At 44.4% G+C, this 24,454-nt stretch overlaps 1 protein-coding gene across 1 annotated transcript; it reads right to left on the minus strand.

Moving 5' to 3' along the window:
• Window positions 1–2,724: 2,724 nt before the first annotated feature.
• LOC139447482 (polypeptide N-acetylgalactosaminyltransferase 5-like) lies at window positions 2,725–19,844 on the minus strand. Its single transcript, XM_071228878.1, has 12 exons — window positions 19,723–19,844; window positions 17,956–18,677; window positions 15,720–15,864; window positions 13,260–13,426; window positions 12,297–12,461; window positions 11,275–11,485; window positions 7,874–7,991; window positions 7,278–7,460; window positions 6,223–6,345; window positions 5,553–5,645; window positions 4,835–4,957; window positions 2,725–3,756 (listed from the first exon to the last, which is right to left on the minus strand). Exons 2-12 carry the CDS (start codon window positions 18,530–18,532, stop codon window positions 3,631–3,633), a joined length of 2,031 nt encoding a protein of 676 aa, XP_071084979.1. The 5' UTR covers window positions 18,533–18,677; window positions 19,723–19,844; the 3' UTR covers window positions 2,725–3,630.
• Window positions 19,845–24,454: the final 4,610 nt, after the last annotated feature.

The following is a 24,454-nucleotide window of genomic DNA, read 5'->3' on the forward strand; positions in this document are numbered from 1 at the left end:
GATGAATCTGAAACAGGACAGACACTCCACACCAATATCTGAAACACGACAGACACTCCACACCAATGTCTGAAACACGACAGACACTCCACACCAATGTATGAAACACGACAGACGCTCCACACCAATGTCTGAAACACGACAGACGCTCCACACCAATATCTGAAACACGACAGACACTCCACACCAATATCTGAAACACGACAGACACTCCACACCAATATCTGAAACACGACAGACACTCCACACCAATATCTGATACACGACAGACACTCCACACCAATATCTGATACACGACAGACACTCCACACCAATATCTGAAACACGACAGACACTCAACACCAACACACTACGGGCTTCTCTGGTATTGTTATAGCATCTCCTGGCCACTACTACACATGTGCTATGTAGCTCACCATCACAACAGCTTGGACATTCAGCCCGATGCAATATAACCGATCTAAGACCGGTCGACCACAGACTATTCAGATGCACATTCAGGTTAACACTTTCAGGCCATCGGACCCACAGTACATTACATGTATAGGGGCATCGAGACGTCTCCTGAGAGACTACAGAAAAACTGACAAAATAGCAATTTTTGTGAATTTGAAAATGTAAGTTTGCTGTATCGAATATATAATTAGCTGTATATCCTTGCAAGTACAAATTACGTTCTGCTGCATAACATGGGCAATAACACACTACATGACTTTCATCTTCTAGTACAAAAAACAGACCATGAGAACACCATGCAGGAGTGAGCCGTAGAACCTATCGCCGGGTGGACAGCAGACACCAACACTGACCTGTACAATACTTCAATTTCACAGCGTTCAACAAGCTCTTGGCAATCTCACAGAACTGCATCAAAATTTAAACTCCTCAATGTCAATGATGGCACATACCTCCAGACACACAACTAACCTTTCAGTCAGCGACGAAGTTTAGGGGGCGGACTTCACGTGCAAGGGTTTTATAGCGTCGCCTTGCACGTGCTGAATCTGTGCATGCCTTTGATTGAAAGGTGCGTTTTTGAGACACGCTCGAGACTGCTTATCTCGGGTTTCGACGATATATATATATATTGTATTCAGTGTGAGTGAGTGAGATGTTTTACGCCGCTTTTAGGGACACCAGAAATGGGCTTCACACATTGTACCCATGTCGGGAAACGAACCTGGGTCTTCGGCGTGACGAGCAAACGCTTTAACCTCTAGGCTACCCGACCGCCCCAGTAGTGAGTGAGTTGGGTTTAACGCCGCTTTTAACAGTATACCAGTTATATCACGGCGTGTCAGCTTGATGTGGGGGGAAAGCCCGAAGTGATGCAGGTCTCAGACGTTTACGATATATATTGGACGGAACGTGTATGGGATCAGATGAACAAGTTTGCCATCTGGAAGCAGCCAAAATATCATACAAACTCATAAAATCCAAAAAAATAATACTTCTTGAATAATTATTTATATAACAATATTTTTCGAAAATATTATTTATATAATAATAGAAGATAGCTACGCGATAAATCGCAAAGAACAATGAAGAACGAAGAGTTTATTTCACGATACAACATTGTTCTACCATGACCTCATTACCAGAGATTCGCAACTTGATGACGTCATATATTAGACGACTTTAGTTTTGAGAGGGAAGTGTCTCGTATTTTCCCCTAGATGTAGCTGGGCCACGCAGATAAATGCAGTGACCGAACGGTCACATCCAAAAGTGGGAGAGATATGACAAATAGGCATTCGGAGAAAAGGTACAGATAATCGACGTTGGGATTGAGAGAATATGCGGGGAATACCAAACTTACCCCCCCCCCCCCCCCCTGTTCGTAAAATGGATTTGTCCGACATTTCCGAGGTCGTACTCTATAAGGGAGTCATGATTATTCAAATTTGGGTAAATATGTTTAAAACTTGCACATTTTACATTTTATCAACATCCTTAAACAGGTTGTACATACTTATGATGACAAAGATGATGTCATAGGTCACACCCGCAATAAGCGACAGAATGGATCGGGTGGACAGGCTCGGTGACTTGGCTGACTGCGTGTCATTGTAATCAAATTGCTTGTATCGATGCACATGATGTGGATCACCGGACTGTCAAGTCCAGACTCGATTATTTACAGGCCGCCGTCAAACGGATGTAACATTGCCACAGTGGCGCTAAAAACACACCCACAAACAACTGGAACTGAACGCCGATGTTGAGAAAAGACTTCATAGATTGGTGAAAGTCAGACCCCGACCATGCCCACGTCATTGAATAGAAGCTAATAATTGATAACGACTCAAAAGACATTAAATTACTTGTTTTATTTACATTATTCAACCGATATATACAAATAAATATTCACACCTAATAAAACAGCATTATATTATTGCGAAATAAGTCGCATGTATGTATGTATGTATGTGGGGGTGTGGGGTAAGGCGTAGATACGGGTGTGTGGGTGCGAGTCTGTATGTGTGAGAGTCAGCGTTGGGGTAATGTGTGTGTGTGTGTGTGTGGTGGGGGGGGGGGGGGGACGATGGTATGTGTGTTAACCTTCATGTTGGGCGGGATATATGCATGAGTCTGGATGGAAATGATTGAATTTAAGCGTGTGGGAGGGTGGGGGTGTGCCGGTAGGGTCGCGGGGTAAGGGTAAATGTCGATGTGTGTGGAGTGGGTGGGGGGTGTACCGTTTGGGGGGAGGGGGGAGGACATGTCGATGTGTGTAGGGGTCGCCTGGGGGTGTACCGGTGGGGGGTAGGGGGTGGGACATGTCGATGCGTGTAGGGGTGTACCGGTGGGGGTGTACCGGTGGGGGTTGGGGGGATGGGTGGGGGGGGGTGAGGGAACATGTCGATGTGTGTGGGAGTGGGTGGGGGAAGTGTGTGTGTATGACGTGTGGGAGGTGCTGGGAGTGGGTATGTATCAGTTCGTGAACATGTAAATCCACTCATGTGCCTGTATGCTGGTATTAATTTTGTATGTTTTTTCATCCATTGGACGGCCTTGGTACACCATATGTACCATGTCATATGTATTTATGGATTCATCACTGCCTGTACATAGAGTGAAGCACAAGGGAATAATTTCACTCTATCTGACTCTCTCTCTCTCTCTCTCTCTCTCTCTCTCTCTCTCTCTCTCTCTCTCTCTCTCTCTCTCACACACACACACACACTCTCTCTCTCTCTCTCTCCGATATCATATATTTCACTTAATCGTAATTACAGAATTTGTGATAAACTATGGTAAGTATTTTCCCCAAACCGTAATGGTTGGCCTCACTAAACCTGGTTCATACGAGTCTTGCTCCGATGTTGATTGATCAGGGTAACCACAGTCAAGGCCTCAGTAAATCTTTAAAAAAAAATGTACATGGGAAAAATGATGTCTGATGTATTTCCTTGTACTATACAGTGTTCTTTTAAGTGTACAATTGACTTGCCTTTGCCTTAGAGATTTCTAATGAATTTGGGTTTTGTCGCGAATATGCCTTATTTTAAAGTTTATTTCACTTGAGGCTGCTGCTGATGATGATAATGGTTATGCTGCTGCTGCTGCTGCTGCTGCTGCTGCTGCTGATGATGATGATGATGAACACTAAGGATGGGGAGGCTGTTGTCAGGACTTCCTCTTCGGCAGCACCCAGCGTTGGTTGTGTCCGCCATTGCAGCTGGCCATGACGACGGTCTGCGGAGGCTTGAGCTCCAGGCACAGGCCCGTGGCTGCGTGTCTTAGAGTCTGAGTCTGAAACACAGAGTAATTGGGTAAGTGGACACACGTCACTGGGGGTAGTGGACACACGCCACTGGGGGTAGTGGACACACGTCACTGGGGGTAGTGGACACACGCCACTGGGGGTAGTGGACACACGTTACTGGGGGTAGTGGACACACGTCACTGGGGGAAGTGGGACACACGTCACTGGGGGTAGTGGACACACGTCACTGGGGGTAGTGGACACACGTCACTGGGGGTAGTGGACACACGTCACTGGGAGTGGTGGACACACGTCACTGGGGGTAGTGGACACACGTCACTGGGGGTAGTGGGACACACGTCACTGGGGGTAGTGGACACACGTCACTGGGAGTGGTGGACACACGTCACTGGGAGTGGTGGACACACGTCACTGGGAGTGGTGGACACACGTCACTGGGGGAAGTGGGACACACGTCACTGGGGGTAGTGGACACACGTCACTGGGAGTGGTGGACACACGTCACTGGGAGTGGTGGACACACGTCACTGGGGGTAGTGGACACGCGTCACTGGGAGTGGTGGACACACGTCACTGGGGGTAGTGGACACACGTCACTGAGGATAGTGGACACACGTCACTGGGGGCAGTGGGACAAACGTCAATGTGGTTACAGCAAAGATTAGTGAGCGACCCTCATCACAGAAAATAATTTTCAAAATGTAGTGAAGGGACTGTGACTGTGACCGTGCCTGTGACTAATTGTGACTGTGACTGACACTGATTGTGAATGTAATTGAAACTTTGATTGTGTGTGTAACTGACTGATTGTGACTGTGACTGTGACTGCGACTGCGACTGTGACTGATTGTGCCTGTGCCTGTGCCTGTGCCTGTGATTGTGACTGCGACTGTGACTGATTGTGCCTGTGTCTTGCCTGTGGCAGTGACTGATTGTAACTGTGACTGTGACTGCGACTGTGGCTGATTGTGCCTGTGACTGTGACTGTGACTGATTGTGACTGTGTCTGTGACTGTGACTGGTTGTGATTGTGACTGTGACTGTGACTGTGACTGACACTGATTGTGATTGTGACAGTGACAGTCTATGTCAGGGTGCACCTACCTCGTAATTCAGGATCCAGTAGGGTGACCTGGGTGTACACCGGCCTAATCGCAGTCGCCCCTCCTCGTAGCACAGCGTCATGGTGTCCTGCATGATCTGACCAGTGTCCGTCACCACCCACCACTGGAACATCAAGCACCTGTTGTGTAACCGACCCCTGTGACCCCTGTGATAGTCTCCCACACCAAGGGCTGATCTGCTGTTCACTGCCTGAACACGACCGAGATGACAGTTTCTCCACACAGACAGATGGACAGAATTCTTTTCCAGTCACTACTTCGCCGTGTTTAATGTATTGTTTGTGATAGAAAGGAAACAAACTATTGTTTTGTTCACAGACATGTTTCTGGAAAATAAACATTCCCAGGAATACCCCATGGTTAGCCGTGCAAGCATCGTTCAGCTGCCAGTTGCATCAACATCCCCGTATCCTAGTTAAACTAACATCTAGTCTCTGAAAGAATCATATCTTACAGATTTAACAGTTGTTAAATTATCTCAATAAATATATGATATAAAGGAGCCCATACACTCTCTTCGTTTCAGACTGTTACTGCAGTAATCTAGACTTGCTAAACATTTTAGATTGAATTTATTTGTATACATATATCTGAATGACAGACTATGCACCAGTGCGAGGACTGAGGACTGAGTGTTATAGTCATTCGAGTGATTTCCCACACGAAGACTTCAGCTTCTATTCCTTGAAGGCACGTACCTGATTGCCGCCATCACCATGGCAACTGTACAACTCCGGCACCCTCTTGGACGCCATGCTATCCAAACACACGGATATCTGGGTGTTCCGGATCTGTGAGACAAACAGATGCCAAATATGGATGACACATGGAAATACAATGAGGAAGTCAGGCTCAGGCGATGAAGACGATGATAACCCACGACTGCTGCAGGACGAATGAACAGCAAGGGATGATTATCCGACGAATCAGACTCCATTGGACATAAGAGGAAAACTACCAGTTAAAGTCCTATGAACGGATCACTCAACTCAGTGATGACATCATCTGTTCAGGAGAATATTAAGCATGTCATGCCCCGACGGTAGTACCCGCCACTCACATAATTTGCATAAAAGCCATTATGGCTTGTTTTGTTTTCTATATTTGAAGATAAATTTGGTCCTGAAACTTTGATGAAATGTTAAATTTCCCAATCAAACATTTTTCAGTGGAACAAATAAAAGCGATCACGACTCGCAGATGTTCATCTGAAAGAACAAATCAGTGACGGTAATTAGTTTATTAATGATTAATGCAATATGCATATTCCATGTTATGCTAACTAGGTTTTTTTGGGTTTTTAAAAAAAAATGTATTATGCCCCGAGTAGGTAGCACAGTGTTGGTGATACTTAGCGATCTGTCTCACCTCTCCGCGGGCCACGACGTTGGGGGGCAGCTGTCCGTCCATGACGTTGTCCAGATACCACCTGAAGTCGTGGCAGTGCAGGGACTCCCGCAGCTTCTTCCTGGCGCTCACATCCCCGAACTCCTGCAGCAGAAACACAGCGTTATCACTCAACAAACCCATCGATCATGAAACACATAAGCAGCGCATCCCGCTTAAACCAGGGGTTCCCCTTCAGCTCGCATATGGGAGGACAATGCAGTACACTGTCGTAGTCCTTGCTACTGGATTGGTGAGTGAGTGAGTGAGTGAGTGAGTGAGTGAGGGTGCTTTTACGCCGCTTTTACCAATATTCCAGTAATATTACGGCGGGGGGACACCAGAAATGGGCTTCACACATTGTACCAAAGTGGGGAATCGAACCCGGTCCTGGCTGTGACGAGCGAACGCTGTAAATACTAGGCTACCCGACCACTGTATGGGTATCTCCACGACACATACGCAGCATATATTACCACCTTACTGCAGTCCATCTGTAGGGTAACCACTGAATGACGACACGGGTACAGAGCCAGGTGGAAACGATGGTTGCTCTGCACATCATCTTGTAGTGACCACGAGTAACTGTAGACTGGATCCTGTCTCTCTACTTATTAGAGACCGCCTCAGTGGTCTAGTGGATAGAGCGGAAGCCCGAGGGGTTCGATCCCCGACCGGGTCATACCAAAAGACGGTAAAAGATGGCACTTGTTGTTACCCTGCCTGGCACTCGGCATTAAGGGGCTAAAACAAGGAATGGTCGGCTCGGGGTCAGTATGCTGTGTCTGAGTGGGGCGTTTACTTTAAACTGTGCCACTATAAAATCGGCATAAGTGCGGACTAGTACAAGCAGCCACAAACACACGTGCATGCACGTCGCAATCTTAGTTTTATAATATTAAACACGACATTAACTCCTCCCCCACCCCACCCACCCCTCCTCGCCTCACCTCACCTTACCTCACCTCACCTCACCTCACCTCACCAAGCCTTACCTCACCTCTACTTGTAAGGTGCCAACACTCAAAACTACGTACGCTTTTACGAAAGGAGAAGTCGTAGAAGACGTCCTTGAAGTCGTCCAGCCACACCTCCGCCACCCGCATGGAGTTCCGCATAATGGCGCCCCCTTTCGGCCACGTGATGGGGTTGACAGTCCGAAATATGTGCCCCACTTGGGAACAGGGGATCAGTTCCACTGACCCGTTACACATCCACGCCTGGCGACACACAAATACAGGTCATCAGACCCAAGCATGGCGACACACAAGTACAGGTCATCAGTAGTGCAAAAAGAAACAACTTTACTTTACTGCGCTTTACTGAAAAAAGATAAATTATGAGCCATCTGTTTCAAACAAGGCCTGATCGTGAATACCAGGATTGCACCCACCACTGTGTGTAGCCCGCCTGATAAACACGAGATTCCAGCTGCATGACGTTTTGGAGACAAGCAACATGAAATCAACGAGAGATTCCAAGCAATGACACGAAATTCCAGGCAATAACGCGAGATTATAGGAAATAAATCGAGATTATAGGCAATAATGAGAGATTCCAGGCAATAATGAGAGATTCTAGACAATAATGCGAGATTATAGGCAATAACGCGAGATTCCTGACAATAACAAACCTTAAACGAGAGTTCCACATTCTCGCCACCCCAGAAGTCCAGGCCCGGGTCGTATGTTCCGAGAGTCGTGAACCACTGCTTGTCTATCGCGAACAAGCCGCCAGGCATCGTCGGGGACCTAGAGAACAATAACAGATGGATCTCAATATGTAGCAGGACAATCTGCCGGACACACGCGGGATCTAGGGAACAATAACAGATGGATCTCAATATGTAGCAGGACAATCTGCCGGACACACGCGGGATCTAGGGAACAATAACAGATGGATCTCAATATGTAGCAGGACAATCTGCCGGACACACGCGGGATCTAGAGAACAATAACATATGGATCTTGATATGTAGCAGGACAATCTGCCGGACGCACGCGGGATCTAGGGAACAATAACAGTGAGTGAGTGAGTTTGGTTTAACGCCGCTTTTAACAGTATTCCAGTTATATCACGGCGTGTCAGCTTAATGTGGGAGGAAAGCCCGAAGTGATGCAGGTCTCAGACGTTTACCACTTCGGTGAAACCCACGAGCACGGGTATGGTGCTGACAAACCTAGAAACATAATCGGGGCGAACCGGGATTCGAACCCACAATCATAGGTTTCTGGCGTGTCCAGGGGACGCAACTCTGCACAGCGAATCGCGGCGCCTTAGACGACTGGGCCACCCGTGCCCCCGGAACAATAACAGATGGATCTCAATATGTAGCAGGACAATCTGCCGGACACACGCGGGATCTAGAGAACAATAACATATGGATCTCAATATGTAGCTTGACAATCTGCCGGACACACGCGGGATCTAGAGAACAATAACATATGGATCTGAATATGTAGCAGGAAAATCTGCCGGACACACGCGGGATCTAGGGAACAATAACAGATGGATCTCAATATGTAGCAGGACAATCTGCCGGACACACGCGGGATCTAGGGAACAATAACAGATGGATCTCAATATGTAGTAGGACAATCTGCCGGACACACGCGGCATCTAGAGAACAATAACATATGGATCTTAATATGTAGCAGGAAAATCTGCCGGACACACGCGGGATCTAGAGAACAATAACATATGGATCTCAATATGTAGCTTGACAATCTGCCGGACACACGCGGGATCTAGAGAACAATAACATATGGATCTGAATATGTAGCAGGAAAATCTGCCGGACACACGCGGGATCTAGGGAACAATAACAGATGGATCTCAATATGTAGCAGGACAATCTGCCGGACACACGCGGGATCTAGGGAACAATAACAGATGGATCTCAATATGTAGTAGGACAATCTGCCGGACACACGCGGCATCTAGAGAACAATAACATATGGATCTTAATATGTAGCAGGAAAATCTGCCGGACACACGCGGGATCTAGGGAACAATAACAGATGGATCTCAATATGTAGCAGGACAATCTGCCGGACACACGCGGGATCTAGGGAACAATAACAGATGGATCTCAATATGTAGTAGGACAATCTGCCGGACACACGCGGGATCTAGAGAACAATAACATATGGATCTCAATATGTAGCAGGAAAATCTGCCGGACACACGCGGGATCTAGGGAACAATAACATATGGATCTCAATATGTAGCAGGACAATCTGCCGGACACACGCGGGATCTAGGGAACAATAACAGATGGATCTCAATATGTAGCAGGACAATCTGCCGGACACACGCGGGATCTAGAGAACAATAACAGATGGATCTCAATATGTAGCAGGACAATCTGCCGGACACACGCGGGATCTAGGGAACAATAACAGATGGATCTCAATATGTAGCAGGACAATCTGCCGGACACACGCGGGATCTAGGGAACAATAACAGATGGATCTCAATATGTAGCAGGACAATCTGCCGGACACACGCGGGATCTAGAGAACAATAACAGATGGATCTCAATATGTAGCAGGACAATCTGCCGGACACACGCGGGATCTAGAGAACAATAACAGATGGATCTCAATATGTAGCAGGACAATCTGCCGGACACACGCGGGATCTAGAGAACAATAACAGATGGATCTCAATATGTAGTAGGACAATCTGCCGGACACACGCGGGATCTAGAGAACAATAACAGATGGATCTCAATATGTAGCAGGACAATCTGCCGGACACACGCGGGATCTAGGGAACAATAACAGATGGATCTCAATATGTAGCAGGACAATCTGCCGGACACACAAAGACACATAACATCATTGCTTGTCGTAAGAGGCGACTATGTTTACGGTAAGCGTCGACTATCGGGATCGGGTGGTCAGGCTCAATGACTTGGTTGATGCATGTCATCGATCCCAATTGCATGGATCGATGCTCATGATGTAATTCACTCGATTGTCTGGTTCAGACTCGATTATTTATAGACTGCCGTCATATAACTGGAATATTGCGGCGTTAAACAACCAACCAACCAACCACAACACCATTCATTATACACGTACATATAGGTGCGATATATGCAGTTACACAAAAAGAATAAAAGTCTTATTTTCATCAAAAGTCATATCCACTTTTATAAAACTGAAAACCAGTATTTTCACTAGTATGAAAGAGGATAAAGCAGTATTTTTATGGCCCTGGAATGACGGAACTAGTTTCATCCAGAGTTACCGCCCTTGAAAGTTGTCTCCCTTGTTTCGGCTACTTGCGTAGAACCGGAACAAAACAAGATGAGTAACAACCTTTCCCGTGGTGTTACTGACTGACTGATGTCTTACAACTTGCTAACAAACGAACACCTCCCTGTCTGTTGTGTTCTTGTTGGACGTCAGTGCCACAAACTGGCGACGAAGCGGGACACTTATCATCGCCATGGTTACCGCTATGTTGTAAAAATGTATTCGTGCGCTGCCGCAATGGTGCGCCACAAAGTATATTATCTAATGTTTTATATTCTTCCAAATATGAAGACTAAACAATAAATATTGAAAATTATTAAAAAAATAATACTTTTGCGTGTTATTGTTTAAGTTTTAATGATGAACTTGACCAGCTGTTGACAAATCTTCGAAAATGTTCTTTAAATATACTATTTCAGGGTGAAAATCATATCGTCACTCGATGAGATATACATCGTATTTGACAAAAAGCATGAACTAGTCATGATGTTTGTTTGTTTGTTTAACGTCGTACTCAGCAGTATTCCAGCTATATGAGGGCAGTCTGTAAATAATCGAGTCTGGACCAGACAATCCAGTCATTGACATCATGAGCATCGATTCACTCAATCGAGATACGATGACATGCATCAACCAAGTCAGCGAGCCTGACCAACCGATCCCCTTAGCCGCCTCTTATGACAAGCATAGGTTGCTGAAGACCTATTTTACCCCGGATCTTAACGGGTCTAGTCTCTATGAACACCGATGAAGCGGCGGCTGGACTGACCTGACCGGCTCGTATTTCTCCTTCCTCCTGGCGCTCTCCTTGCCGGTCATGCCGCCCCAGGTGAAGGTCAGGCCGTTCCACTTGAACTTGCCCACCGCCAGACTCATGACGTTCTGCACGCCCATGTCCAGTCTGCTGATGACCGGGATGACGGGGAACGCTACTGCCCGGGGGTCAGCGGCTATCTTAGTCAGGAGGGGCTCCAGCCACCCTGGGACACACGAGGTGAAGTGAGTGAGTATAGTTTTACGTCGCCTTTAGCAATACACAATCAATATCACGGCGGGGGACACCAGAAATGGCCTTTACACATTGTACCCATGTGTAGAATCCTGAATGGGCCTTCGCCGTGTCGAGCGAACGATTTCACCACGAGGCCCCCCTACCGACCCCACAGGAGGTGGACGTGCTCCGGACCGACGTTATATACTTACATATCACGTCAATTAATTTTATAAACAAATGCTAAATAAAATCGATTGCCAGCACAGACACAACAAATGACCTGTATGTCAACCCGCATGGATACACATGGGCTCGCTACAACAGTCAAAGGGATGTGCTTTGATGGTGTACACCTAGGAAACCCGGTCTAAAATTCATCGTTTTGTTTGTTTGTTGTTTAACGCCGCATTTAGCAATATTCCAACTATATGACGGCGGTCTGTAAATAATCGAGTCTGGGCCAGACAATCCAGTGAATGACATCATGAGCATCGATCCACGCTATTTGGATACGATATGACATGTATCAACCAAGTGAGCGAGCCTCACCACCCGATCCCGTTAGTCTCCTTTTACGGCAAGCATGTGTTGCTGAGGACCTATTCTACCACGGATCTTCACGGGTCCCAGTATGTACTGGCAGCAATTATAGCTGACAAAGCGGTCAGACAAAGCGGTCAGACAAAGCGGTCAGACAAAGCAGTCAGACAAAGCGGTCAGAGAAAGTGGTCAGACAAAGCAGTCAGACAAAGAGGTCAGACAAAGAGGTCAGAGAAAGTGGTATTGTTGGTTCCTACCTGGGAAACACTCGATGTGGGAGTCGAGGAAGATGAGGACTGGACCCTCGGCCTGGTCATAGCCCAGCAGCCGGCCCCTGGTCAGCCCCTCCCGCCGGGCCGCTCGGACAATCTTCACCTTCGGGTAGTCCGCCATGTAGCGGTCAAGGGGAGCTTTCAGGTGGCCTGAAGGAAAATGTAACATGGTGTAAAGGTGTTTGCAGGTGTCTGAAGTTACATGTAACATATTGTTAAGATGTTTGCAGGTGTCTGAAGTAACACGTCACACGTTCAGGAGGTGTGTGCAGGTGTCTGACGTTACATGTAACATGGTGTTAAGCCGTCTAAGTTACATATAACACGTTGCGGGGGTGTCTGAAGGTGTCTGTCGTTACATGTAACATGGTGTGAAGGTGTTTGTAGGTGTCTGAAGTAACATGTAACATGTTGTTAAGGCGTCTAAGTTACATGTAACATGTTGTTAAGATGTCTGCAGGTGTCTGATGTTACATGTAACATGTTGTTAAGATGTCTGCAGGTGTCTGATGTTACATGTAACATGTTGTTAAGATGTCTGCAGGTGTCTGATGTTACATGTAACATGATGAGGATACACACATCCTCGTTTCTGCAGCATTGCTACAGACATGATGCATGGGGGAATGGTCCGCCCTGATAGCTCCATGACACACAAGCGACATGCATGTCAGTGGACGATCACTTCACCCGGGGGTGGTTGGGTAGCCTGGTGGTTGAAGAGTTCAGGTTCGAAGCCTGTGTCTGATGACCTGCTGGAATATTGCCAACAGTGACGTAAAACTATTCTACAGTCACCGCGAATAAAGGACACCGTTATCTCACAACGACACAGCAGAGACTATGGAGGCATGTCGTTATACAATGTCGGCTGTGACGTCGTCTATGTGATGCTAGATTCTGTAACTCATCCTCTGCAGTCCTCATGCATGGAGTTATGATTCTTACCCATCGAGGATAAGTCGTCCACAAGGATTATCTCCCTTAGCAGGTGGGGCGGCGACCTGTCGAGGATGCTGTGAACGGACCTCAGCAGCACGGACCAAGCCTCGTTGTGGAAACAGATGATGACGCTGGCTACCGGAAGTGTGGAGGGGTGGGTAGCGTCCTTACAGCTGAAAATATCATCAACCCGTAAATAGCTGCCAGTGTATATCATGTATATCATAAACCCGTAAATAGCTGACAGTGTATATCATGTATATCATCCACCCGTAAATAGCTGCCAGTGTATAGCATGTATATCATCCACCCGTAAATAGCTGCCAGTGTATATCATGTATATCATAAACCCGTAAATAGCTGACAGTGTATATCATGTATATCATCCACCCGTAAATAGCTGCCAGTGTATAGCATGTATATTATACACCCGTAAATAGCTGACAGTGTATATCATGTATATCATCAACCCGTAAATAGCTGACAGTGTATAGCATGTATATCATCCACCCGTAAACAGCTGCCAGTCTATAGCATGTATATCATACACCCGTAAATAGCTGACAGTGTATAGCATGTATATCACTCACCCGTAAATAGCTGCCAGTGTATATCATGTATATCATAAACCCGTAAATAGCTGACAGTGTATATCATGTATATCATCCACCCGTAAATAGCTGCCAGTGTATAGCATGTATATTATACACCCGTAAATAGCTGCCAGTGTATATCATGTATATCATAAACCCGTAAATAGCTGACAGTGTATATCATGTATATCATCCACCCGTAAATAGCTGCCAGTGTATAGCATGTATATTATACACCCGTAAATAGCTGACAGTGTATATCATGTATATCATCAACCCGTAAATAGCTGACAGTGTATAGCATGTATATCATCCACCCGTAAACAGCTGCCAGTCTATAGCATGTATATCATACACCCGTAAATAGCTGACAGTGTATAGCATGTATATCATCCACCCGTAAATAGCTGCCAGTCTATAGCATGTATATCATCCACCCGTAAATAGCTGACAGTGTATAGCATTTATATCATCCACCCGTAAACAGCTGCCAGTCTATAGCATTTATATCATACACCCGTAAATAGCTGACAGTGACAGTGTATAGCATGTATATCATAAACCCGTAAATAGCTGACTGTGTATAGCATGTATATCATCCACCCGTAAATAGCTGCCAGTCTATAGCATGTATATCATAAACCCGTAAACAGCTGCCAGTGTATAGCATTTATATCATACACCCGTAAATAGCTGACAGTGACAGTGTATAGCATTTATATAATACACCCGTAAACAGCTGACAGTGTATAGCATGTATAACATACACCCGTAAACAGCTGACAGTGACAGTGTATAGCATGTAAATCATAGACCCATAAATAGTTGACAGTGACAGTGTATAGCATTTATATCATACACCCGTAAATAGCTGACAGTCTATAGCATGTATATCATACACCCGTGAATAGCTGACAGTGTATTGCATGTAAATCATAGACCCATAGATAGTTGACAGTGACAGTGTATAGCATTTATATCATACACCCGTAAACAGCTGACAGTGACAGTGTATAGCATTTACATCATACACCCGTAAATAGCTGACAGTGACAGTGTATAGCATTTACATCATACACCCGTAAACAGCTGACAGTGACAGTGTACAGCATTCACATCATACACCCGTAAACAGCTGACAGTGACAGTGTATAGCATTTATATCATACACCCGTAAATAGCTGACAGTGACAGTGTATAGCATTTGTATCATACACCCGTAAATAGGTGACAGTGTATAGCATGTATATCATACACCCGTACATAGCTGACAGTGTATAGCATATATATCATATACCCGTAAATAGCTGACAGTGACAGTGTATAGCATTTATATCATACACACGTAAATAGCAGACAGTGACAGTGTATAGCATGTATATCATACACCCGTAAATAGCTGACAGTGACAGTGTATAGCATTTACATCATACACCCGTAAATAGCTGACAGTGACAGTGTATAGCATTTATATCATACACCCGTAAATAGCTGACAGTGATAGTGTATAGCATTTACATCATACACCCGTAAATAGCTTACAGTGTATAGCATGTATATCATACACCCGTAAATAGCTAACAGTGTATAGCATTTATATCATACACCCGTAAATAGCTGACAGTGACAGTGTATAGCATTTATATAATACACCCGTAAATAGCTGACAGTGACAGTGTATAGCATTTGTATCATACACCCGTAAATAGCTGACAGTGACAGTGTATAGCATTTATATGACACCCCGCCCGGTAATAGCTTATGGTGACAGTGTATAGCATATATACTAGTATTATACACCAAGATGTGATATATTACATATCTGTTATAGACTAGAAATGTAATGCTGTCTATCTACGTATATCTGACTTACTAAGCGTCCCGTGTGTCGTCAAGGCGACGATGGATGGAGATTCTGTCGCTGGCGTATTGGTTGAAGTCGTTCAGCTTCATCACCCGGTCTGACTCCTGCTTCTCTGTGGCCGACAACTTCATAACGGCGGGGACGCCATGCTCACCTGTAAGACATTCACATACAGGACATACAGACATGTGTCTATAGAACTGACACACAGTCATGTGTCTATAGACCTGACAGACAGACATTTCTATAGGATTGACATACAGTCACGTGTCTATAGAAATTACAGGCACGTGTCTATACAACTGACATACAAACACGTGACTATAAAACTGACATACATACATGTCTACAGGATTGACATACAGTCACGTGTCTATAGAAATGAGTGAGTGAGTGAGAATTATCGTCACATCGGCAGTATTTCAGCCATATCGCGACGAAACAGTTATAATAATTACATTTTGATTTAATAAAAAGCTGTCAACGATGGACAGTAAGATAACTAGAATATCACAGGTTCAATAGTAAAACTAGTTGAGAACAGTTAAAACAATACATTTATAATCAACAAGACAATATAAAATTGGGCTATAGATCACCAGCAACCAAAGTTAGGCCACCGTACAAGGGACCGAGGGGACTTACATTACTTTTGCTACCTGCACGGCTCCCCAGTAGGATTTACACCATCCCTTCAGCTGCTGGTAATGGTATTCAATTTTAGCCAACCATTAAAAGAAACAAATATACTACGTTGTAAAACCGAGGTAAGAATAAATGTACTTTGAATGATGTGGTCTTACATATCCTCTCAGGGGGACAATAATTTTACGCTACTTCAACCCCCTTTGAGGATATAGCCACTGACCATCGAAGTTACAAATTATACATTACCAATATAAAATATAGCTATGTACACAATTCAAAATTTATCAAAAAGTTCAATTTCTTTTAAAAAACCTATGATTAAATGAGAATTGATTCTATTAAAAAGATCCTTAATTGATGATGATGTAAAATATTTATCCCTTGTGATGGAAAAATCAACACAGTCAAGCAGGACATGCTTGACGGTGATTCTTTCATCACAAGGGATACAAAACGGAGGATCTTCACCTTTCAATAAATAATCGTTTGTATACCTGCTATGGCCAATACGACATCGTCGTATTATGACCTCCTCAAATCTGGACTGACAGCCCAAGTAGGTGTAGCCGATAGTTGGTTTAAGTTCATGTAATTTATTTATACCTACTTGAGTGTCCCACTTCTTTTGCATTAGATCATGGATGTAAGATCTAATTATGGGTTTAAAATCAGTGTATGGTAGAAGAAGTGGTGTCACAGATTTGGTGAGTGCTGCTTTTGCAGCAGCATCGGCCATTGTATTACCAATGATACCAACATGGCTATAGAAATGACGTGCACGTGTCTATAGAACTGACATACAAACACGTGTCTATAGAACTGACATACAGACATGTCTATAGAATTAACATACAGTCACGTGTCTATAGAAATGACAGGCACGTGTCTATACAACTGACATACAAGCACGTGTCTATAGAACTGACATACAAACACGTATCTATAGACCTGGCATACATATATGTATAGGATTGAAATACAGTCACGTGTCTATACAACTGACATACAGACACGTGTCTATAGAACTGACATACACACACGTATCTATAGAACTGGCATACATATATGTATAGGATTGACATACAGTCACGTGTCTATAGAAATGACAGGCACGTGTCTATACAACTGACATACAAACACGTGTCTATAGAACTGACATACAAACACGTGTTGAAGATTATTGCACTTATATAGCGACGTACATGCACGTGTGTGTGTGGCTGCTGATACGTAGTCCAGACTAAAGACGATTTTACAGTGCTAGCCCACTGAGACACCATGCCGCAGTTTAACATGAATACCCCCACTCAGACGCAGTATTCCGACTACGAGCCGGGCAGTTCTTGTTTTAACCCCCTGATACTGAGCGCCAGGCAGGGTAAAAAGTACCATCTTTTGGTCTTTTGGTATGATGGGATCGGGGATTGAACCCCGACCTTTCGCTCACCGGGCGCACGCTCTACAACCAGACCACGGAGGCGGTCTTCAATGAAGTTGATAGGTGCGTATTTAATAAATCATGATGCCAAGTGACACAGTATAACATGTTATTTATAAAGTCGTCATGAAGCCTGTGTGCACTCTGTCGCAGACGTACCCAGGCCACCCTCGACACTCTCCTTCACAAACGCCGGGTACGTCACATCCTCAACTGGATTATCTCCCTTGACCTGTACAGCTGGGACGTCCACGTTGGCTTTAACGGCGTCACCGTGCACGGCCTTCCCTCTGTCCTCATCAACCTGTATGGCGTCACCGCGCACTGCCTTCCCTCTGTCGGCATCAACCTGCACGGCGTCACCGCGCACTGCCTTCTCCTTGTCGTCATCTACCTGTACGGCGTCCCTTACCCCCTCATGCTTGACCTCAACTCCACCATCCTGAACAGCATCCCTCTCCTCTACGACATCATGCTCAGCCACATCATCATTATCCTCATCATCATCAACATCAGCTTTCACATCACTGTTGATCTTCTTCACATGCTCAGGTCTACTGTTATTGAGATATGTATTGAAATCTGGGCGTGGCGCAAGCGGGGCCACTTTCATTTCTGATTTACTCCACCATTTAGGCAGCTCGTCCGTCTTGTAGAACCTTTTAGAGAAGAAGAAGAAACACACTACAGCTGCCACGACCAGAAGCCGCGGCACGATCCGGTACACCTTCCGCATGGTGGGTCCTCAAATCAAGCGTTGTGCCCTGGGTCTTCAAGTCAAGCGTTGTGCCCTGGGGTCCTCAAGTCAAGCGTTGTGCCCTGGGTCCTCAAGTCAAGCGTTGTACCCGGGGTTGTGTGCACGTTGAGCGACACTCATATACCTTCAAGGGAAATACATTGACAGTGACAGCTGCATCAATACATTGTTTCATATTTCTAAGAAAGTATTTCATATTTCATAACACGTGTCTGTTGTCTCAGTTGAGGCAGTGCACAAGTACATTCGATGCACATGGGTATCAGGTTTCGTCACGAGAGTTGAGTTGCGCATGCGTTATCTGACTGAATGTACAACTTCAAAGTATCAAAATACTGTGTAATGAGATTTAAAATACATCCTGAACGTTAAAATAGATCAACCAATAAACGAACATAAATACTACGCACTTATGCTGCAATGATATGTCAAGCAGTGCAATCGTCATACATGAGAATCTTTAACTGGTGCTTCCATATCTGCATTTAAATAAGCTCGTTTATTCGAAAAGCACGTGTTATTTGTACGATTTGATCGTTGTAGCCAGTACATACGTATACGTGCTTAAATTTATCAAGGAGATTAAAATTTGAAAAACAAGAAATTTGTCAGTAAACTGTCATTTCGTTACAGAATATTAATTTACAGTTGAAACAATAGAATGACGTCATGGCTGTACTTTAAGGCACAGTAAAGGCCTGCAAGATTGCTAACTCGAAGTCAAAGGGTAATCAAATATCATTCGAGACATCCGTAGTTTGGGACAAGCAGGGTGCCGATGTCAGATCACAGGGATGCAGGAGTCCGGTTCTACAAAGCGATCTTCGCGCCTGTTGCATTTGGGAAATACTTCTTCTTTGCGCTAAAGTCGCTTTGTGAAACGGGCCCAGCCTATTAATCATTTTAAGTAAAACATCGAGTTAACAGAGTTTGAGTTAACGATTAAAATGTTTTGAAATTATTCGTTCAGTTCAGCACGTGTACAAGTTGGCCGAGACATCAACAGCTGCACCAGCCAACAGCATGTTCACAGCACGACATGGAACACATACACTGTCATATGAAAAAGTACTTTGTCAAAACAATATTCACGGTGATACACAACTCTGTGAATACCGAGACGTCAATTTACTGATGAGGAGGAGGAAGTTTTAGTCTATCTTACTCACCTTGGTCCGACCTGAGGATGACGAGGCTGAGGATTTCCCGTCTGGAGTGCTTAGCGTGTAATGAGGAGGTTTGTGAGCCACGAGGGGATCGACCATGCACCATGTGTGACGACAGCTGTCCCCACGATCACCACACTCATTGATCCAAGGACACTCCTCCTCAATAACGATACAGCTATACTCACCTACCACTTTATTACAGGGGAAGTGTTTATCAATACGCATGTCCCCGGGCCTGCTGATGAAACAACAAAGCCCCGAAAGCGTAGATAAAGATTTTGCATATGATAACACATGTCTCGCGGCTGAACGCGACATCAATAGCGCCCCGATTCTGTGCTGTATAACTACATGCTGTTAAATTTGATAAAGACAAACCCAGGAAACGTATAGCAGTGGTATGTTGACGTCAGTTGGTTGTCTTTTAACAAGAGTGTGTCGCATACCTCGATTTCATAACCAATCGCTTTTTTGCGACACCGATGTCTCTGGATTACTTGTAAATACGTGATCATTCTAACCCAGCTGTCCTTCCATAACTTATGCTCCTCTTTGTACGGGGGAGCGCACGCGCACTGGTTTCAGTGTAAACTGCAGTACAAGAGAGCCTCGATCATATCTACGCCCAGCTGTACCATCGTCAACAATAAAGTATGTCGGAGACACAGAGCTTATACCCCCGTGATTATCCGTATTAGAGTTGGTCTTAAACAACCCATGTTTGTCGTAACAGGCGCTCAGACATGGTTCATGCATGTCATTGTGTCCCAACTGATTCGATAAACTCTCATGATGTCAATCACTTGTTTGTATGGTACGAACACTCGATTATTTACAGACCGCCGTCATATCGCTGGAATATTGATGTGGCGTTAGAATATCGGATAGTCTTTGACTGAAAAAAACATAATAACTAATTTATGTCGAAATATATAGTTGGCGATGCTTAAATATTTCCCAGTGGTATATATCACGGCAGCCTGTAAATAATCTGGGCTGAACAAATCAATGGTTGTATATTTTGAACGACGGGATACGAGGACATGAAATCAACCATGTACGAATTAGCCCGATCAGATCTATCGACAGTCAGTCGAGTCCCGGGCACCTGTTGTAACCCGGATGTCTGTACAACAGAATGTGTGAGGCACGTCTTGTTCTGGACTGGGCGTACCTACCCTAGAGCGCTTGCGCTTGGAAGCGTAAGACAGTGTACAAGTTTAGCTGTAGCCGACCTCTCCATACAGCACATCGCAATGCGGGAAACGTTGACCCAGATCGACGTAGCGAGGTCTGCCTGTCGAGAAGATCGGGAAAAGGCCTATAGAATATCGCAGTGTTACGTGTAGCGAGATATTAGCACTTTTGGGCAGCGTAAATAATTGACAGGAGTAAATATAGTATCATTAGGGAGGTAATTCTCTTAGAGAAGTATGGATCAAGGTTATCTAGTGTATTGTGTTTAGGTGTTGACCTTGACATCACAACCTTTATACATATCACCATCAATAACGTAGAACTGAACAGTTGCTGTGTGTTGTGCTTAAGTTGCACATAACAGTCGCTTGTACCTTGATGATTGACTTGTTTGAAACATTGAACCTTCAGCTATAATGTGAAAACGGCTTCACTGGTGGTGTAAAGTGTTCCATGTGTGTCACTGTGTGTTTATTCCACGTGTGTGAGTGTAGTGGCTGTCTTTATTCCACGTGTGTGAGTGTAGTTCCACGTGTGTTAGTGTAGTGAATGTCTTTATTCCACATGTGTTAGTGTAGTGGCTGTCTTTATTCCACGTGTGTGAGTGTAGTTCCACGTGTGTTAGTGTAGTGAATGTCTTTATTCCACATGTGTTAGTGTAGTGGCTGTCTTTATTCCACGTGTGTGAGTGTAGTTCCACGTGTGTTAGTGTAGTGGCTGTCTTTATTCCACGTGTGTTAGTGTAGTGACTGTCTTTATTCCACGTGTGTTAGTGTAGTGGCTGTCTTTATTCCACGTGTGTTAGTGTAGTGGTTGTCTTTATTCCACGTGTCTGAGTTTAGTAGCTGTCTTTATTCCACGTGTGTTAGTGTAGTGACTGTCTTTATTCCACGTGTGTTAGAGTAGTGGCAGTCTTTATTCCACGTGTGTTAGTGTAGTGGCAGTCTTTATTCCATGTGTGTTAGTGTAGTGGCTGTCTTTATTCCACGTGTGTTAGTGTAGTGACTGTCTTTATTCCACGTGTGTTAGTGTAGTGGCTGTCTTTATTCCACGTGTGTTAGTGTAGTGACTGCCTTTACTCCACGTGTGTTAGTGTAGTGGCTGTCTGTATTCCACGTGTGAGAGTTTAGTGGATGTCTTTATTCCACGTGTGTTAGTGTAGTGGCTGTCTTTATTCCACGTGTGTTAGTGTAGTGACTGCCTTTAGTCCACGTGTGTTAGTGTAGTGGCTGTCTGTATTCCACGTGTGAGAGTTTAGTGGATGTCTTTATTCCACGTGTGTTAGTGTAGTGACTGCCTTTACTCCACATGTGTTAGTGTAGTGGCTGTCTTTATACTGACCGCGAGTCGTTCTTCTTTTATTCTTAATGCCGAGCACCAGGCAGAGCAACAACAAATACTGTCAAGAGCGGATCCAAGCGCCAGGCAGAGCAACAAAAATAAGTGGTGTGTGTGTGTTTGGATTTGTGCGTGCGTGCGCGTGTGTGTAATGCATAGTGTCGTTATCAACACTATCAATTTGGTTGTGCTTTTATACATTTTCCCTCAACCTCATAGCTACACACATCTTTGCGTAATTAAGCCACGTTTTTCAATGAAATCAAACGCCAGCGGCCAACAGCTCGTGTTGTGTTCACTACCGAGTATGCATATCGATAACAATTCAATACACCTTCCATTGATCGCGCGACCAGATGGCCGCCACAGAGTCACGTGACAGCGGAGGAACGTGACGATGATTGACAGGTGTCGACAATTCGGGACATGTACACCCGATTTCCTGTGAGGACAGGCATTCGTTTCATGTGTTGCTAACTCAGCCTAATATCTAACTAAAAGTTAACGTTTGAAGCAAAAAGAAAGTCAGAAAATGTTTGGATTATGAACAAGTTTGGCAATGCTGTCACATTCTGCTTGAAATTAATCAACATAACTAGAACACGGTCAATGTCAAGCTATGAGAGTTCTCCATGCTGCACCGATAGCGATCTCTCCAAGACCCACCCGCGGGTCACGTTGTGTGGGGTGGTCGTTGTCTTGCGTGGGTGATTATACACAGCAGTAATTATGTAAATTGTTGATGAACATTTTTCAGAAGTTAATGGTTGCTAAAGCACACAAAAAGAAGATGATTTATTTTATCTATCTGTCCTACTTTGAAGTTTACATAAACACAACATGATTTCCACATAAACACTACATGATTTCAACAGAAACACTACATGCTGTCAACATAAACACAACATGATTTCAACATAAACACCACATTTCAACAGAAACACTGCGTGCTGTCAACATAAACACTACATGATTTCAACATGTACACTACATGATTTCAACGTAAAACACTACATGATTTCAACATAAAGGTGAACGTGCAAAGTGCTTCCTTGTTAGGATTACGAGACACAAAATAACTTACAATATCACATGTGGATAAAATTGATAAACATAATATTAGGTCAATAACCAGATACGACATATCAAATTGAGGATATAATTGTGAGTGAGAGAGTAATTTTTATTTAATGCCGCATCAGCAATCAGAGAAAATGTCTAATCTGACCATGTGGAAACAACCATAATAAAAGTGATGCTGAAAATCACTAAAACCTCAGTCAATATCACAGCCAAGGGTAACAAAGGGTAACAACTGACTACAGGTCAAATGTTTCTGACGGGGAGTCCAGTATACGAGTACACACTTTGTTTTACTTCTCTTACTTTTTAATACTTATTGTTTTTCTTTACAAACCTCAACATTGTATCAGCCGCACAGGCCCATTCACCCCCACCCCCGCCATCATCCCCACGCCCACCAACACCACCCCACCCCCGTGAAAAAGTCGGCTTACACTCGAGAATACATGTAATTTTAACGTTAAAATATGATTAAATTACTCATTATATTATAATATCATATATTGTCTGCTTTATTGTCTACACTGTATTGATCCCTCCAGGAAGAACTCCATCACCAGGTCAAGGTATCCACTGTCAGATACTGGGATACCCGAAGGCCTGGTGTTCACTAAGGTGTCCTGTGACGGTGGCACCAGGGTACTCTGAGAGTGGTCCAGGATTACCATGGCGACACGAAAAGACGCGTGCTATGGCCGGTAACACAAGGTATCCAAGGGGTGTAAAAAAGATATCGTGGCTTGTATTTGCAAGTTGTACAATGATTGATCGTGGCTTGTATTTGCAAGTTGTACAATGATTGATTGTGTCTTGTATTTGCAAGTTGTACAATGATTGATTGTGGCTTGTATTTGCAAGTTGTACAATGATTGATTGTGGCTTGTATTTGCAAGATGTACAATAATTGGACAGAGTGGCCGTTCAGGATAGATTGTGCATTCCATGTTAGACTTGACAGCAGAGAAAAACAATGGCTGAGAACTGGCATTCATATCTGATCACGATACAGAGGGGAAGAACCAAAGCCGAGTCTCAATCTGTGAAACGTCTGACTGCCCCACACAATAGGAATATTCGTGCGGTCAAAGCATTGTTGAATTAATTTTAATAAAAA

This window comes from Haliotis cracherodii, unplaced genomic scaffold (assembly GCF_022045235.1).
Source record: "Haliotis cracherodii isolate W230 unplaced genomic scaffold, xgHalCrac1.p SCAF_7, whole genome shotgun sequence".
NCBI classification, from domain to species: Eukaryota; Metazoa; Mollusca; class Gastropoda; order Lepetellida; family Haliotidae; genus Haliotis; species Haliotis cracherodii.

Coding starts and splice junctions, on each gene's coding strand:
- LOC139447482 (XM_071228878.1), bottom strand. CDS start 18,532: ATGCGGAAGGTGTACCGGATCGTGCCGCGGCTTCTGGTCGTGGCAGCT. Junction 5,646..6,222: donor ACGTCGTGGCCCGCGGAGAG/GTGAGACAGATC, acceptor TTTGTCTCACAG/ATCCGGAACACCCAGATATC. Junction 4,958..5,552: donor ATGGTGATGGCGGCAATCAG/GTACGTGCCTTC, acceptor TTGATGTTCCAG/TGGTGGGTGGTGACGGACAC.